This window comes from Vidua macroura, chromosome 11 (genome assembly GCF_024509145.1).
Source record: "Vidua macroura isolate BioBank_ID:100142 chromosome 11, ASM2450914v1, whole genome shotgun sequence".
Taxonomy (NCBI): Eukaryota; Metazoa; Chordata; class Aves; order Passeriformes; family Viduidae; genus Vidua; species Vidua macroura.
In genome coordinates, this window is record NC_071581.1 from 15,489,038 (window position 1) to 15,507,560 (window position 18,523).

General features: G+C 43.6%; 1 protein-coding gene across 4 annotated transcripts; it reads right to left on the minus strand.

Annotated features, from left to right (window-relative positions):
* Positions 1 to 4,360: 4,360 nt before the first annotated feature.
* CMTR2 (cap methyltransferase 2) lies at positions 4,361 to 10,553 on the minus strand. 4 transcript variants are annotated; one of them, XM_053987777.1, is made up of 2 exons: positions 10,493 to 10,553; positions 4,361 to 7,970 (listed from the first exon to the last, which is right to left on the minus strand). In XM_053987777.1, exon 2 carries the CDS (start codon positions 7,949 to 7,951, stop codon positions 5,657 to 5,659), a length of 2,295 nt encoding a protein of 764 aa, XP_053843752.1. In that variant the 5' UTR covers positions 7,952 to 7,970; positions 10,493 to 10,553; the 3' UTR covers positions 4,361 to 5,656. The 4 variants fall into 4 exon arrangements, with proteins under 4 accessions (XP_053843752.1, XP_053843754.1, XP_053843751.1 ...); XM_053987779.1 differs by lacking the exon at positions 10,493 to 10,553 and adding an exon at positions 10,178 to 10,285; XM_053987776.1 differs by lacking the exon at positions 10,493 to 10,553 and adding an exon at positions 10,132 to 10,188.
* Between the last annotated feature and the right edge of the window lie 7,970 nt (positions 10,554 to 18,523).

The following is an 18,523-nucleotide window of genomic DNA, read 5'->3' on the forward strand; positions in this document are numbered from 1 at the left end:
TATAGCTGAAAACCAAAAGATATTTCGGCCTAACCTGACTCTTAGACTTGGTCTTAGCTCCTGCCACGAATGATTAACACAGTGGGGAATGAGGGGAAGGCTGGTGGTGTTTGGCTGTATGTTTTCATGATCTAACCATTTTTCAGGCTCATCTTTAGGAGAGCAAGGAGTGGTGATATAGTTTAGCTTCTGGCCTTAGCTGACCTGCCAGTGCATAGCAAGGCATAACCCAGCACACGCCTGCTAAAGCAATGCAGTGCAACAGCTCTGAGGAGCAAAGAGCTTCCCCACAGTGATCCCCACAGCCACGGGCATCCTTCTTCCTCAGAGAGTGTTACTGGCCTCACTCGGGTTTGCCTGTTGTCAGTGACCCAGTGGCAACTTCAGGTCAGGAGGGCTCCTCAGCAATTCTTGCCTTTCATTATCACACTCTCTGAAAGGTGTCATCTTCCAGACACAGCTCAGAAGGGCTTGAGGTGGGAAGGAGAAGAGCACAGACACAGCACAATTTCAATTCATGCCCTCCCTGGAAAAGATAACACCCATCTGCCAACTACAGAGAAGGTTCTGTCCATGTTTTTCTGACACTTTTCTAACATCCTGCTGGCCATTCCAACGTTCCATGCCCTCATGGTCTCTATAGGACATATCAGCCACAGGAGCCATCTCATTCCCCGTATCTTGATCCCAGCTTCAATTTAATCTCTGCTGTGAAAAGCCACAGAAGTGGAGTCCTTAAAACCCATCTACCTTCAAGGGAAAAAGTAAATATACAAGTTGGCTCCAAGAGCAGATGGTATCTAAAGGAAATTATAATTAAACACTCCAGTTGTAGATTTCCAAGGGACTATTCCACTCCAGCACCAGACCTCTAGGCCAGTGCAGCAGTTAAAAGTTTCACCACACTTTATTAATTGCTAATTACTGCTTCATTACTTCCACTCATGCTCCTGAGACTGCTGCTGTCAGTTTCTTTCAGGGGTCACTTCAAAACTGCAGAGAGTGATGTGATGAGTAAGGTCAGTCAGTGAAACAAATAGGTCTTCTCAGCTGCTGCATGTGCTCAGCCCCAAACCAGCTCTGAGGCCTGTTACACTCACTAAGCACAGTTTGTTATCAGGATCATACTAGAGGACTCAATTTGTCTAATTTACAATTGTACATTTGTAAATTTATACATTTTACATTTGTAACTTCTGTTCTGGCTCCCTTTTGGTAAACCCCACTGTCCTAGCATCCAGCCTAAGGAGCAGTGGCTGTCCTGCCTGTCCCCTCTGTAATCTAGTGAGGAACTAGTCAGCATGAATTTACATCTAAGTTTAATCCATTTCCTACTCAAACTCTTCCCTCCAAAAAGTTTGAGAAAATCCATTCAGAGTCTGGTCTTGAGTTTTTGCACACAGACCAGCAATACTGCTGGGAATTTAAAGTTGGACAACATCCAGAGCTTTGAACAGGTTTCCAAGTCTGAAAACAGTTTTCAAGCACAGAACTTTCACAAAGCTACTCACATAATTAAGAGCCAAACCACTTATATGAATATAAATTTATGGGCTAATTCTACCCTGTTTCATAATGGAAGCAAAGTTAATTTGGGTTTTATTCAGTGCCAGTGCTATTAACTGTGCATCTTAGGCATAACTGAACTTCTCCATAAATCCAAATTTCGTTAACACCCTGAAATCAATTACTTTGTGATTTATAGTTAAGACCATAATGCTGACAATTATTAAACACCAGCCTTCTCTGGTGTTTCCACAAAAAGTGCAAGCTCACCCTAGGTGTGGACCAGCCTCTCCAGTGTTCCTAAAGAGGAAAAGTAAGTTTTTGAACTAGCTTTCCTTTAATTCCCAATACATTAGCTGGATCCAGGTCCCTTCCAGTTTGTGCTAACACTCAATGCCAGTTCAAAGAGCTGCTATGTGGTTTTCAGGTGTGACAACAAGCTTTTCTGCCAAATATCACCATTCCCACCAGCCAGGAATCCTACAGCCATCCCAGCCCTAGGTGCACTAATCCCAAACACATCCTGTGCTACTGATCTACTCCATGCAGGGCTCTACCTGCTGTCTGCACAGCAGACATGGTTTGCTCCAGCTGCATGGCTGGGTACCATCAGCATCACTGCAGTACTTAAGGCAGGGAGCTGCTCAGAGGGCTCACACAATTCTGACGGCCCCACTCTCCTCTGCTAAACACTCATCTGTCAGAGCAGATTATTTGTGGGGACATGCAGCTATTCAGCAGCCACCTTGGAATTAGGTTTAATTGTGATCCTGTGACAGATTTCATTACATTTCAACTCAATGGTGTTGAGTTGTGCTCTGTCATCAACCTGAGGCAGTCAACTGATTATAAAACAAGTATTTAATCACCTTAACCCTCTAGAGACTTAAATTAAGGCACTTCACCACAGTCCCTTTATTCCTTAGTCTTAACTGAGGTTTCATTACCCACTGGCTACAGGGTCATTGTTTTGAGGCACAGGTACCTGACAGCTGAGGACCTGCGGCTACCTCGGCATGAGCTTTCATTTTTTTCACGCAGAATTTGCTCATTCATCTCTTTGATACCCAGATAATGATCTCTGGCTTCAGCAACAAATAAGTTTTGAATATTGATTCACTTTCACCCTGCTATCCCCTAATCTAAACAAATCAATTCACCAGCAAGTGACAGGCACTTCTCCCTGCTATCCCCCAATTTAGATAAATCAATTCTTTAACAAGCGAATCATCCCCATTTAGTAAAGCACTATGAAGATGCACTTCAATAAATCTCTTCAAGTTTCCTACAGAGGAAAAATATTGTTTTAATATACAATTTCATATTATTGTTTTAATAAAAGGAGCCACTAACTGTGGTGCTCTAGTGCAAGTTGTATTACAGGTAAAATTTCATCTCCCCAGTCTCAATGGGGGACACAGGAGACCTGACACAAGACAGAAAAAGGACATTTGTTAAATAGCTGTTCAGCCAGGGAGAAAGTTAATTTGCTTTGGGCTCAGTGCTTTGTCTTTGCTTTCAACACCAACTATTTAAACTCAAAACTGCCAGGCGTGCTAGCATATTAAGATCTATCAAAATTCAAATAAGATGCATAATCTAAATAATGTAGTGTATAAATTGACTTTAAGGACTGAAGAAGTTGCATATGTATCTTTTAAGGTCTGTAGCAGCAAAATGAAGACATCCATATTTTCCCTTTACTTTCCAATCTGCCATTTCATATCTTTAGGCACTGTTTTTATACTATTATATTGGGAATGCAAATATTTCATAAAACTTTTTATAAGCTTGAATACAATTCTAAGCATTTACATTTCCCTGTAATTCAGTAAAACCGTAAACCCATTAAACAGTATTTCTACCAAAATCAACCTGACAATCCCTGTAATGAGCACTTCCAACCCAGTCTCCTGTTTCAAGGATGCTTCCAAAGTCCTTATGTCCCCTGAAGAACATTTTGACATTAACAACCAAAGTCTTCAGCTTCACTAAAACCAAGAAAGGCAAAGCTGTCATGCAGTTCAGCATCCATTCAAATCCACTTCCTGCATAAAGATTTCCCCAAAAAACACCACTAGCTGTACGGAAATTAAGCTACCAGAACAGGATTCATTTCCTGCATCATCTCACACCTCTAGGACAAAGAATGATCTTCCCCACCTCTCTAATTAGGTGCTTATTTCCAAAGAGAAAGGTAATGGGGAAAACACATTAGCATTGATAATTGCAATCAAAATGAGTTAGCAGACAAACTGTTCTCCAGACAAACTGGACAGCCAACCCAAAGACAATCACGTGGAACCCCTGGCAGTGCAGCAGAGCCAGCCCTGAGGAATAAGGCACACAGCTTTTTCTCAATCTCACCACTCGGTGAAGGCAAGCAATTAGGATGAGAACATTTGGATAAGAATAAATAATAGACTTTGCAGACAAAAGTACAGTGTATAACAACCTTGTCCTAGCAGAGCAGTTGTCACAGCCAGGAGAAACTGAAGATCCTTAACACAAAATCCTTGTTTCTAAGAGATACAGCAACCACAGAGGGACATGGATTGTAAGGCTCAGTGACAAGGCCAAGGGAATGGTGTGCAGGCCTCCTCCACTGCTTTGACCACGTCTGCAAGGGGAGTCTCTCTAAGCTGATAAACTCCAAAGTTAAAGTTAGAGAGAAATGAAGAAGACTATACCCTTCACTCATGAAGGATGGATAAATGATGAGGAAAGTGTGGCTAAAAAAAAAAAACAACAAAACAACAACAACAACAACAACAAAAAAACCCTTCCCAGGCTCCCCTAATGCATTTCATTGATTTCTTCCATACTGGGTAAAGAAACATGTAAACAGCAATACTGAAAACCTAAAATAAAAGGCTTTATTTTCTCCAAACAGCATTTGTTTTCCCTTCTTTTTTTTTTAAAAAAAAAAAAAGTCTTTTAGCACTTTCAACATTTGTCAATAAAATGAAAATATACAACAGCTATGTAAATCAACATCTTCTACTTCAAAAAATATATGCATCCTTTACATCAAAAGCACACATTGATTACTTACAACACAAAAGCTTCATGGCTGTACAACCCTGAGGATTCCCACACAAACATGAGCACACTTGTGTGCACAAGAAAGGCAGCACACAACTGGTGAACTGTTTGTTCAGGTGGTAACACCTCAAAGCCTTTGTTTTAAGGATTTTTAGCACAGAAAGGCTGGCAGATCCAAGCAACTGCATGCTATGAGCCTCTCATGGCTGGTGGAAGTTTCCTGCATTTAAATGTCTCCTGAAGGTTCTGCTTGTTACAGCCTAAGTGTCTACAGCCACTGGCTAATTCTTTTAGCAAATTTCATTCTTGAGAATTGAGCTCAGCTTTGGACCCATAAGAAGTCACAAGAGAGGGCTTGATGGCAATCCGAATTATTGCCTGAAGAGTAAGCAACGAACAGCCAGAGGCTGAGCACTTCTCTGGCATAAACAGCTCCATTTGATCCTTCTGTCAAGTGACTAAAGTGCACAAAGAAATGGAACTCAGGATATCAGCATGGCATTCACAAAACAGCTGCAAGAATGAGATGGAGAAACCATTATCAGGCTTTGGCAAGGAAATTTTCATCTCAGTCCTCACTCACTGAAGTGCTAAAGAAGGGGCTGATAGTCAAAGGCTACGAGGTGAAAATTCAGAGGCTCTTGTTTAAGAATGGTAAATGGGGACACATACCCATAACCATCACCATTTCATACCATCCAAAATGGTAAGGCAAGTTACACAGGATTTCCCCCATGTCACCATTAAGAATTAAACCAAGTGTAAATTAAAGGGACGTCAAAAGTCAGTTTCTAAGGATGTAATAGGAGGCTCTGAGGCTTATGCTCACTTGTCAGCCCTTGCTTCCATTGAATCAAAGAGTCTGTGTGATTCTGTATCCTAAAACACCCAGCTCAGTGGTCAGAAATTAAGGTCTTTCTTTTCTCCTATTTCCTACACATACAATATGGTGCACCTAGGATTGATAGTTCAAAACATCCTGCCAGCACAATGTCACACCAGTTTTGAATTAATGTTACCATCACATTAACAATGTTTTTAACACTTTCTGCCTGTCTGTGAAACAAGGTCTAGCAGCAGCAACTCACACAGTTCTAGAATTATTTTAAAGTGGAATGTCACTAGTCATTCGCTGCTGCTGAGCTTGCACAATCAGGTGGAGCTGTCTCTTTGCAATGGCTGTGTTTAAATCCCATAGAAACTCCAACAGCTTGCTCTGGAGAAGAATCTCCATGGGCACGAACTGCAGAACCTGCTGGGGAGAGTCTGTATCCAGCAAAGAGCTCATCAGTGCATTCAGATGCTGCAGATACTCCACAACGGGCACGGGGAGGCCTCGGTAACCTACGCAGAGCAAAGCGGCGCCGGTGCTCAGGGGCTCCCGCGAGGTCGGGCACGCGAACGTGATGCTCCTGAAACAGCAGTGCAAGATGAACACCAGGCCAGCTGTGAAGCGTGTCAGGCAGGAGAGAACAGGCAAAACCAACGCATCTCCTGCTGCCAGCTGGGCCAATGAATGCAGAACACACTCCAAAAGCTGCTGCTGGTACTTTGGTTCTCCATCATACAGCAAAGAGAAGCTGAAAGTCAGCAGCGTGGCTGCATCCATGGGCTTTATTTCCATCCTAGGCTGGCTTTCTGTCTCACAGAGGGTGGGAAAGCCCACCACAAGGCACTTGAATTGGTCACTACAACTTTCATTTAGGGCTTCCTGATGGCACCTGTAAAGATCAGACACTTTTGCCAGTATGAGTTCCCCAGGAAGAACTTCACAAGACTGACAAGGCTGCAGCATTGATCTGCTTTTCAGCCTCCCCCCACCCAACTCCTTCACAGCTTCATTAAGATTTTCTAAGACCTGAACATCACAAAATGGAGAACACTTTATTCTTGGCAATCTTTTTCCTTCCAAAATGTACCAAAAGCTACATTCAAGGTTAGAAAATGATCCTTCCAGGATGCACATGTTCCCAGCATTATTTAAACTATGTTCCTCAGCCCAGTGATTACAATAGCCCTTTACCACTTTATCATTCCATGTCAGGGTTTCCATCATCTTCCTTTCATTGTATGTACTAAAATATTTGTTTCTTTGCCCAAACCATTTTGCATTCATGCTGCAGCCAGCCTGGGATTTCTTGACAAGCCAGTTATTTCTGCCAATGGGTTTCATATGGAACTTTTGCATGAAGAACTCTACTGCACAGTCTCTTAACTTGTTCAGTTTCATCTGCTCTGCTTCTTCCATGTGCTCAAAAAGACGGATGTTCTCAGAGATAGTGTCTACCTGGCACTTGTGGAAGAACATGCAACACTCTTCATGTGTTTTAAGGAATGATTCTGGAAGTGTATGCTGGGAGAAAAGGGCTTTGTTGACCATTTCTGTTCCAAAGTTCTGTGTCATTTTAGGAAGGAGCAGATGAAGGCTTTCTCTGCCCATATAGCGAAGACAAACCACATAGGCCTCTGAGTTTCCAGCTTTGCTGGTGGCTGGTTTAAAGACATGGACCTCCTCAAAAGAACAGTTTAGCAGAAAGAGCAGGTTGATAGAACAGTGTTCAAACAGAGTGAACATCTTCAAAACAAATGATCCTCCAGTGCCCAGGATCATTAAAGCAGTGACTGTTTCACAGTAATGAAGGGGTGAGACGAGAGCTTCCTGCTCACCTGGATTTCCCTGGCAATCAAAGCTGCCATCAGCAGTTACCAAGTGGATTGTGGTCAAACTGCTCACAAAGCTCTGAAGTCCTGTTAGATGTCTTAATGTCATCACATCCCCAGTGTTATCTGGGCCAAAGTACCACCAAGGTAACGTGTTTGCTATCAGACGGTCATCCATGATCATCATAAGGATGTCATTGGCTTCATGATAAGGGTTTAGAGTATTAGCCACCCAATTCCAGTGGCAAGGGACATGATGGGACTTCAAGAAGTGGTTAAGGCTGGCTATAAAAGCTCCAGGTGCTTCACAGAGGTGGACAGAATTCAGTTCTCCATCTTGAAGGGCTTCTTCTGGGAGAAGAGAAAAACTGCACAGGATCTCATGAAATTTGCACCATGCCTGGGTACACAGCTCAGCATTCACAGATTTCTTCACATGAGATATTATTTTCCCTGCTTTATTGGTAAATGAGGTGTGCTGATGCCAATCCTCAAGGTTCTTATCACTCAGTTGGTTCTTCACTTCATTCATTGACTCCTTTAGAGCCAGGAGTGAGTGAAATTCCACATGATCACATGTAAAAGCATTGCTGGGATCTGGCAGCTTCCATTCATCATTCACTGGCTTAGTGTAAGTAAACTTCTTCGCAAAGAGCTTCTCAATTTCAGAAAGAATTTCAGGACTGAACTTTTCAAGGTTGGTCTTCTGGTTAACGTAAGGCTGCTTACATTTATCCATTCTTGGGTGGATTCGCAACCTGGACAACATCAAGGGAGAAGAAACCATGTCATTCCAATCACATCAGTACAGAAATAGGAGAAGTTTTTTATAAAAAATAAAAATGTGCCCTGCTTAACAGCTGTGTTCTAGAACAGAGGTAAATGCTTCATGGAATGATGCACCAATTAGGAAAGTAAATGAGAGCTATCCTAAATAAGGTCATTTGAAAATCAGGAGGCTCACCAGTTCAACTGGCCTTCTTGCTATTTACACAGCAAGTGAAGAAGAGTTTGCTGGTGCTTGGCCCTTCACTGACTCTGAATATTTTGCTCGCTGTATGGATCTAAACACTTTAACACAAATATCTCTCTCATTCGCAAAAGACAACACACCATAAGCTCTCCAAATTCAGTAAGTGGCCCAGAAATGTTATATCTGATTATGGCAGTATTTATCTGAGAGCTCTAAGTATCGATGGTGGGGAGCCACAAGCAAAGGCAACTTTGAGAGGGAGCACAGCTGCTGCTCCTCCAATTTCGCAAGTGGGAACAACCCTCCCACCTCTTCCACCAGACCCAGCATAATGCTGGGGTAGCCCCTCATTGGCACCCTTGAGAACTGCCCCTCAGCTGGAGGGATGCTGGGCACCAGCCAGCGAACAAAACCCCCCTTCTCTGCTCAGCATTATCGCTCTCTGGCAGATGACTGCAAACCCTTATGCCTTCCTTTAATGACTGAAAAAACTGTGATAAACCTGAAGTGAGAGGACTTGGTTGCAGCTGTGGTCAATGGGAATACGTGCTTGATGTGAAAGAAGAAAGTGGTGCTAAGTGCTGTGCTGCGAGTGGGTAAAGGCCAACAAATACGAGCACACTCACACAAAGCTGAGGAGGCTGCTGCAATCTGCTTCACGGCTCAGCACAAAGCACACATCGCACAAGTGACAGGCACTAACCAGAAATCAGCCAGCCAGCAATTTATTCCAAACTAAAGTGTTCATTTAAGCAAAATAATTCAGTCAAAATTACCACCCAAGATAGGAAATCTCTCAGCCTATCTCTTTAACCATCCCTCAAGCCCCCCCCCATTCTCACAACATCAAAATACAATGACCTTAAGTGTTACATAACACCCGAGTTTGAGAAAATATTGGATTAAAACTGAAAAAGCTGAGAAAGTTTGGAAACAATAGCCACCCTTAGCACTTCATTCTTCCTCTCAAACCCATGTAGTATCTCAGTCCACAGTCTGTCTGCCCTCATCACCATCAGCCCTCTGAGGAGAAGAGAGGCCCATGGACACACACAGCTGAGGTTTCATCTTGCCTTTCCCCAGTTTAAGGTCTTTCAACGGGCAGGTTTAATTTCACTGTTCTCTATGCAGATGTGCTCTGGCTTTAATTTCATCCTTTCTTGTAGGATGTTCTGGGTAAAGAGGAAAACTGGGAAAAACACAGACCATTGTGCCCTTGTCTAGTTTACTTCATTTTAAACACCAACTATGAGTATGGACTTTTAATTACAGCTCACCCCAGTTACTCATAGAAGAAGTTTGGGTTGGAAGGGACCTTAAACACCATGTCATCCCAACCCCCCTGCCATGGATAGGGGATACCTTTCACTAGACCAGGTTGCTCAGACCTGGCCTTGGACACTTCGAGGGATGGGGAAGCCACAGCATCTCTGGGCAACCTTACCAGGCACTTGCCACCCTCACAGGGAAGAATTTCTTCCTAACATCCGATCTAAATCTCTCCTCTTTTAGTTAAAAACCGTTCCGCCTTGCTCCACCACTATCTGCCCATGTAAAAAGTTACTCTTCTTCTTTCATATATGCCTATTTTAAGTACTGGAAGGGGCTCTAAGTTCTCCCCGGAGTGTTTTGCAAGGCTAAACAACCCCAGCTCTCTTAGCCTGTCCCAGAGGTGCTCCAGCCAGAATACTAACAAGCTCAACCCTAAATCCAAGCTCACTCAGCACACAGAAAGAACAGGCAAACGCCTGCTTTTTCATCATCATTTCCAGACCCCTTCCGGCCAGGACCGGGCTCTGGGCTCTCCCCACCGCGCAGCTCCTCACCCATCCCCGCGCTCCGCTGCCCGCCCGCCGCCTCAGCGCGGCCCGGCCGCCTCACTCCGCCCCGGCCGCTCGTAGCGCCGCGCCCGCCCGAGGCGCCTCCCCGCGCCGCCCGCTCCCTACGCGAGGCCGCGGCTGCAGCGCGGCCTGGAGCCGCTCCCGCTCATACCCGGCGGGAGCGCGCCCAGCCCGGCCCCTCGCCCGCCCAGCACGCCCTCTCCTCGGGGGGCACCGCCCTGGCCCGGGCCGGGGGGTTCTTGCCGCTGCGGCTTTGCCATCGGCGCCGGGGAAGGCTCGCAGCTGGGATGGATGAAGAGCAGCTGAGTCCCGCGCAGGCGGCAGCGCGGCTAATCGGCTCCATCTCCCAAAGAGGAGCTCAAGAGCAGCTGTTTCTCACGAGGAAAAGGGGGCAGAGGAGCCGCCTCCAAGCAGCGGGGCAGCCCAGCAGGACCGCATTGCTAGAAGTTATCCGCGCAGCACTTACCAGCGCTAACGCTGACAGGTTGCTCAGGAAGAAAAGAGGAGAAAAGCTGTGTTGGGATGTGTGGCCACCCGCTGGAGAGGCAGGGCTGGGGCTCAGCGCCCTGTGTGTTTTTTTCCCGACGCCCTGGGCCGCCTGCCCGTGGAGCCTGAGCCCAGCGCGATCATCTCACAGCCCTGCAGGGGCCACGGCTCCGCACACGCTGAGTCTCCGGAATCAGCAGTGATGCTCCTCCAGAGCTTGCTTTGCCCTCTGTAACCCACAAGGCAGGTGCTTAAGAAGACTCTTCACATAGTAAACCCACCTTGCTGCCCTTTCTAAATCCCCGTGAGACTTGTTGCACCCAGCTTGGGTTAGCAGGAGGCAAAAGCCTTGAAATATTAACAAAGTCATAATGAGCATCACTGAGCATCCATTGCAGCATCCCTGGAAACACACAGATGCTTTAGACAGCAAAACAACATCTAATCTGCACACAGAAGCAGAAAGGTCAAAGCATATTCATTACTACAGTAGACAGCAGGTGTAAGTTGCTTTTGAGACTTTAAATATTGTGGGGATTTTCCTATATGCAGGTTCAGGAACGTGGCACTCCCCAGCCCTTCTGGGAGTGAATAGCCAACAATGGAGCATGAGTAAGCAGAAATCCTTTTGCTTTAATATCAGGCTTCCTGCTATTGATTTTTGCACTCTCACATATTCTTCATGAAGCTCAATCCAGTCTTAAGCCAGAAGTAGTTTTGGTACAGAAATTCAGTGCTATCAGTACTAGGCACTCCAGAACTGATAACTTGGGAAAATTTTGCTTGAAGCCCTGTAACTAAAAAAAAACCAACCTCCTTTACATGTCCATCTTAAGGATAATATAATTACGTATACATAAGGGATCTTTTCTCTCACTGTAGGTACATGAGAGAATTTGTATGTTAAAGTCATAACTGAGCACAGGGATCTATAACCAGACAGCTTTCCTTCCCTGTTTTAAACTACTTGCTTGCTTTCTAACATGAAGCAATATTACTACAAAATAGAAAGAATCTTAAGTATAGAAAAAGCCCAGTGCCACCTATAAACAGGAATACAGGACTAAAACTCTTTAAATCTCTTGAGGGAAAAAAAAGAGAGAATGTATTTTTCAAGCCAAATTGTGTCATATTGACCCCTAATAGTGGTGTAACAAAATAGTACTGACTGTCTGCCTCATCAGAAAGAAGTTTTACCTAATGAGAAAGAGCTGAGGTACAGATGGAAGATTTCTCTGTCTCAGTGCCTCTTTACCCTTTAACTGGCCTGTTTGAAGATCACCTTTACTCAACCAAGATTTTTGGTTATGTAAAAGTAGAGAGAGAGCTGGGGCAAGTGAATGAAAGCAGGTGGGCAGCTGGTGAGGTAGGGAGCTGAGAGTGTGGAGCTGAGGGTGTGGTGGGTTCTCCAGTGCCTGGTCTGGTCTTGATTGTACAGGGCACACAGTAATGGTGGCATTGCTAAAATTTTAGTTTAGCTCACGAGAATTTATAGTGGGAAAGTCAAAGGTAAGTTACAGTCTGAAAGGTTTGTGTTTGTAGTAAAAGCCTGAGCAGAGCTTTCCTTTAGTTTTGGCTTTTTCACTGATATTTCCAGTGGTGCTGGGATGTTTTGGCTGCCTTCCTTCTGTTGTTTCTGTGTACTCACACACCAGCCACAAGGTTTACACTGACTGACTTCTGTGGGCCATAGGTAATTAAAATGTTAAGTTTAAGGGTTGATTCTTTTTAATTTCTTCTTAAACACATCCCTTCTCACATGTTCTTGAGTGCTTGGATAACACTACCAAGAGAACAGCTACAATTCAGCTCATAGGGGAAAGTGGTGTGTAAGCAAGACTTGACCTTTGCATTTCTACCCTTGCAGGCTTTTACTGTAGCTTGCAGGTTCTCAGTGTCACACTCCCCTGGACTCCTGGAGATAAGGCTCTTCCAAATCACAGGAGAGAACAATTCATCATTGAGCGCATGACAGCACAAGAATCCTAGCTAAAATAAATATGATTGAATAGCATGCTTAAGAAAAATGTGATGCTTTTTCTGAAATTAAACTTTCAACTCAGCTTGTGAGCTTCAGGATTCTTCTGTTTTCTGAAATCTCTTCAAGTTAAAGCAGAAATTTGAGTAGACACTTCTGTCTTATGCAAAATAATCTCTCTTTTTTGTTGTTGTTGTGGTTGGTTGGTTTGATTTTTTTGGTCCATGTAAGATACTTAAAATGAGAACATAGCACTTTCTTCCTGCGTTAGCCCTGCTTCTATAGAGCTAAACTTTTATCAGCTGATTTTTTCCCAATCAGACCATATCCTGTATGCACAGCTGTGGCACCAACATCCCCAGATGGAAGCTTCTGTCTTGAAAGGAATATTGGGCAGTTAAACATAAGAAGTTAAACATCTCATTAAGAACAAAGTAGTCTTGTTTATGCTCCTGATTTTTTTTCTTTTGTAGAGATATGGTATAACTCTACTGTGTGATGGAGTGGGGAGTATTGCTGGAGTGTTTGGGAGCTCTTTCAGTCATACTGGATGTGCACAGGGAGTCATCTGGGAAGACTATGCTGAGCCAAGGAAGAAACATCCATAGATTCCATGGGATACCCAGTACTTCTCACCCTGCTTCTAAAGATCAGTCCCAAACCCACATAATTTTGCACCACATCTCACCATGGTTTTATCTATCACTATGCTGGATGCAAGACATTTGTAAATTGGGGTGATAGCATTGGTGTGGCAGAGCAGTTGAGAGAAGGCTCTCAGTCAGACATGGGAAGAATTATTCACAGTGGTTATGTGGATGATTATGATTAAATTTATTGCTAATAGAGTAGCTAAACTAAACAGTGAAGTATCAAAATCACAACACTATTGACTATTGCAATGTGGTGCACAATGCTGGGACAGCTGGTTGCCCTTAATGAAGTGGGTTTCCATGACCTTGGGGATTGATCTGTAAGGGTTATTCTTCTGCTGCTTCTGGCTTGCAGTCCAAAGTCAGGCAGATTTTTGTTTCACTTTCATCACCAGAGGAATTGCAGCTGCTATCTGCTACAAGGAAAGTGAGTTGGGAACTCCAGTAAACAGTGTCTGATGTAGCCAGTTACTAAAATGATGTACAATTGTCTAACCTTTGCTTCTTTAAACAAAAATCACTGAAATGAAAGGGAAAACCTATCACCTGTTCAATAATGTGTTATTATTGCAGCACAGACAAGATAATGAGGAAGCATTGATCCTGTTGAAACAGCACAAATACATCTGACAGATCCAACTACCAGTGGTAGTATGTTCACCTCCTGACCTCCAGAAATCAGTGTTTTCCAAAGGGGACTTTGTGGAAATGAGGACATGGTCCTGAGACCTAATGAAAGGTCTGGCATTTTACTGTGTCAAAGTATTATTAATTATTCCAGACCACAGAGGAGGATAAACTTTGGTCCTGTGTTGTTTTGATAGAAGTAAGTGACCTTCCTAGGGAGAAGTCATGTTCTTCATATGGAGAAGCATATTGGAGCCCCGGGTCAGCAGCTGGCTGTGGTGCCAGGATATGAACTGCATTTACCTTTGTTGAATAGGGAAATATATCTATTGTCAAGGATTCTTAGTGATACATGGAGCTGTGTAGTATAACTTAATTATCTGAGAATTGTTTTCTTCTGTGACAGGCCTGAAAGCATTTCTTCCTTATTCATTATAATTTTTAGTTCAAGTTATTTGTTTTTATTGTAGATCACAAGGGTACCTGGCCTTTTTTAGTCTCTTGTCCACCAGGATCTGTGGTTTCTTTTCCACTTATTCTCACTAAGGATTGTTTCAGCCTTCCACCACACTTTTCCCTGTACTCTTTGATTTTTTGCCTGCCTCCAAGCACTTCCACATTGAAAAGCCCATCCTTTCATCCCAAGCCTGACATATTGCTGATCTCTGGTTGTGCTCTTTGTATCCCTTCAGAAGGTTCAGCTCCTTTCCCTCAAATCCACAAATATCTTTTTTTTTTACTCTTTCTCTCTAAGTTCCTTGCCACAGTTGCTTTTGCTTCCACAAACTCCCATAGCCACAACCCCAGTCTTACCCTTTGCTGTTTGATACATCTCCTAGAGGTGGAAGTATTGGCTAGTATTAGGACATCTCTGCTCTTTTACTGGTTTCTGTGGTATCATTTATTCACAGGTTTCATCAAGTTGCTTCCTCTTTCTGCCTGAGTTGTATAAAGATGGTGAGGTTTTACAGAGCAGGCATACAATTTGTGAGTGCTGTGACTGCTTCCCTGCCAGTAAACATCATAAACCCTTTACATTAACTGATCTCTGTCCTAAAAGCCTTTTCCCACTGCCCTCACAGGAGGGCTATTTAGGACTGCACATTTTGGCCAGCTGGAAGCTTTTTTCTGACGTCTGGCCTAACTGAACATACATCTCCTCGGTTTCCTGCTGTCTGTCTTGAGCTTCTGTATCTCTCCTGCCTCCATGGCAACATTTTCAGGCTGTCATGGAAGCATTGCTTTGCTCTCATTTTGCTCAGCTAACCATGACAGGCTCTTTGAACGTCTGGTTTTCTGTTCCCCTGGCCAACCCTTTGCTGCATTCACTGTGGTCAGAGGTCTCTTTCCTGTCGATGTACAAAGAGCAGTATGCTCACCACTCCAGGCAGATCTTGTTAGAGATTGTTATTAAAATGATCTGTTGGGGAATAACTTTTCTGGTATGTAATTCAATTTTATCTACCTTTCTTGTAACTAGTAACACTCCAGTGGCTGTCTGGCTAGCCAGTGTACAGACAATAATGAGTTTCCCGAACAACACCTTTCCAAATTGCTGCAAAATTCCTGATTAATTATTGGCAGTAATTTTTAATCAAACCTGGAACAAATGCTTTTGGTAGTCAGCAGAAAAGCAAACTCTTTCCAAGCTTTAGGCATTCCACCTTCCTCCAAAACACTGAGGCACAATCCTGTTTTTTTTAAGTATGAGAGAACTGGGAGAAATGCCCCCCAGGTAAGTGCACCTGTAAGGGCATAGTAATGCCTGTAGTGCTTTGGGGGAATACTTTCTTCTGGGCTAGGCTGTCCCCACTGTGTAGACACTCTGTGAATATTTCTGTAGCTCAGTCCCCCTTCCCAAAAGAGTGATGTGCAGTACGTGTGAGAAGACTGCAAGATAATTTGATACAGTGATAATGTCGGCACACAGGAAAGTGGAGACTTACCCTAAAGCATTAATTAAACGTTTTGATTAAATGCTTGCAAAATACTTCATGACGCTTCTTTAGATGGAAATTGCTGTAGGAATGTACAGCATTGTTAGAAAATTATTTCAGGTGATTTTATCTGCATCCTGTAGCAGTTGAAGTTCTCACTACAGAAGCAGGGCTTGAATGACAGCCAAGGCAGTAACATCAGGATTATAGATACAAATTGCTGCAGACACATACAGACAGAGACAACTGAGATTCCTTCAGGACAGAAGAGTCTCAATAATTTTTTTCAACATTATGCAATCTATTCAATACCTGCTTTTTCTAGATAAATCTGATTTGGAGCATTCCCTGCAGTCTAATTGGCATGAATGTCCTCAGTGCTCAAATTAATTTTGTCCTAGTAGGGTGAACGTTTATCTTGTACTTGGCCAGCCACTGCATCATTACAGGTTAAAACTCAAGTAATTTCTGTTGCTGTTAAATAATAGACATTGCAGAAAGATAGATAAAATGGCCCCTTTTTGATAATCCTGTTTTCCATGTAAATCCAAACTAGGAAGGAGATTGTCTTAGATGAGAGCACATTGGGAAGAGCTCTCAGGCTGTCTGATCTCTCGTCTGCTTTGCAAAAAATGAATCAGATTAATGAACGTAATCAGATTAAGGCTGAAGAAGGGAACATATCTGGGGGGCATCAGAACTCTGCTGATACCAACAAGCTATATGGAAAATCAACATTAAGGGCCTAACATTGCTCTGTAATTTAATTTAAAGGCAGCAAATAATGGGTTTCAAAGAAGTCCTGAGTAGTGGCAAGAGGAGCCTGGACTTCCAGAGGGCAGAAAGACTTGGGTGAGCTGGTAAGTGGCTCTAAGACCTTGGGTTTGGGTGAATGTTGCTTGGGGTGATGGCGACTTGCAGAGTCCTTTGGCACACTGGCTGACAGCCAAGCAGCGTGGGCCCTCTTTGGGCACAGGGTTTGGTGCAGTTAAGTCTGCCTAAAACCATCTCTGCTCTCAGTCTGCTGTGTTCTGTACAGAAAAACAATACTGGAAAAAGGAGGATATACCTAGAACAGGCAGAGGCAGATATGGCCAAGATTCAGAAGTACAAGAATGAGAATGACAAAAAGGAGACATACCTGAAAAATGAGGGGAAACATGGTAAAAACAGAGTTAGAAAGAAGGCATAGAAGGGACAATTATTTATAGATCCTTAATGCTCCCAGGATCACTGCCTCCAGTGCCTCCACTGCCTCCAGGAAACCAAGTGCAAGATGCACCATGCCAGTGCAGCAATGTACTGTGGGTCCTGACGTGGCAGCACCCCACCTGCTTGTCTCTGTAGAAGAGGCATTTTAAGCTTTCTAAGAGAAAGCAAGAATGAAAAGGAAGTGTGAACTTGAGGGAGAAAGGGAAGTCAAGAACTTGAGGGGAAAGGCCCTCATTATGGTTTCTCTTCAGATCCATTTTCTATTTCTTCAGTACCAACTGTATTTTTCAACAAATAAAACAGAATTGGATTTTTAAATTCTGCTGGTTGTTGCAGATTCCCAGCCTGTGCTGGCATTGCTGGGTTTCTGCTTTCCAGCATGAATTACATCTCTCTCTAAAAATGTCCTGTTTTTTTCTTGGTGCATTTATTACCTTGTTCAATTTTGAAGTTCTCAGAGACAGTTTTCTGGGGTAACAATGGTCTGTTTGATGCAAGGTCTTTAAGATCAAAAAGGAAAGAGGAATGTAAGAAATAAGAAATTCAAGACCTGAAATGGGTGCTGCCCAGTTTTCTGAATTTTTGTTAATGTCTGGATGATTTGTCTAAGAATTGACAAGTTCTAACTGAGGTTTTGTCCCTGCTTGGGATATTTATAAATTATACCCCCATGTGTCCTTTTTGGATCTATTAAGCTGTGAATGCATATTGTAGATGTGGCCTTTCAGCTAGGGTGTGTAAGGTCTCTACTCATCACTGCTTTGCTTGAATTTTTTTGGCATTCAATTGTCTTAGAAACATCTCTGCCTCTGTAAAATGTGGTTTACATCAGTTGTTGGGATCAAACACTGATGCACAAACAGATCCATATGATAGGGTTGTTTTTATATTTGTTTTCATACACAGCAAAGCTAAAATTAAAGGGATGGATGGTGGGGTGTCTGTCTTCTTTCCTGTGTCTCCCATATTCTGCTGAACAGAGGTTTAGCATATCTCAAAGAAGTACTTCCTTTTGGGAAGGATGAGGCAATTAGATATAATCAAAAAGCCCTTAGGGGAGCTAATGGGTCATCACCCCTGGTTGCCATGAAAGAATGGCAAGGTAATGATGTGAGATGTGGAAAGGTCTGGTGTCAGTGGTAGGTGGTACAGGTCATCTCGCAGAGTCTGCACACTCCCAGGGGTTTGAATTGCACAGGAGCAGGTGACTCCAGCTGGTCCCCAGGTGATGCAAGAGGTGCAAATCCAGGCAGATCCCTTGTCAGCCGCTGAAAAGTTGTGTGCGTGCGTGTGAAATTTCTAGGCTTAATCTGCATTACAGTGTGTGTGTGCATGCATGTAAGCTTTCTGCAGAGCTCTAGAGCATGTGTGTCATGTGGGGTGAGGCCAGAAAAGCAGATGTCCTGACCATGCCCCTCCTACTCAGGGATTAGAGATGCTCAGGGGACAGCAGAGGGAAGCTGGGACACACTCCCCTGACTCACTGCCAGAGACAGCAGCAGCTTCTGCAGGTTCAATAGGCTTCTGCTCTTTGGTCAAATAAAACCCTGCAGCTCCATTTCCAGCAACCATCCCCTTCTTTTGGTTAACCAGAGAGGAGGAGG

Excerpts from the sequence above, each read along its gene's own strand:
- CMTR2 (XM_053987776.1), bottom strand. The coding sequence starts at position 10,175 with ATGAGCGGGAGCGGCTCCAGGCCGCGCTGCAGCCGCGGCCTCGC. Across the intron at positions 7,971-10,131 it reads CGCTGCAGCCGCGGCCTCGC|GTTGCGAATCCACCCAAGAA; the intron begins GTAGGGAGCGGG and ends GATGTTGTCCAG.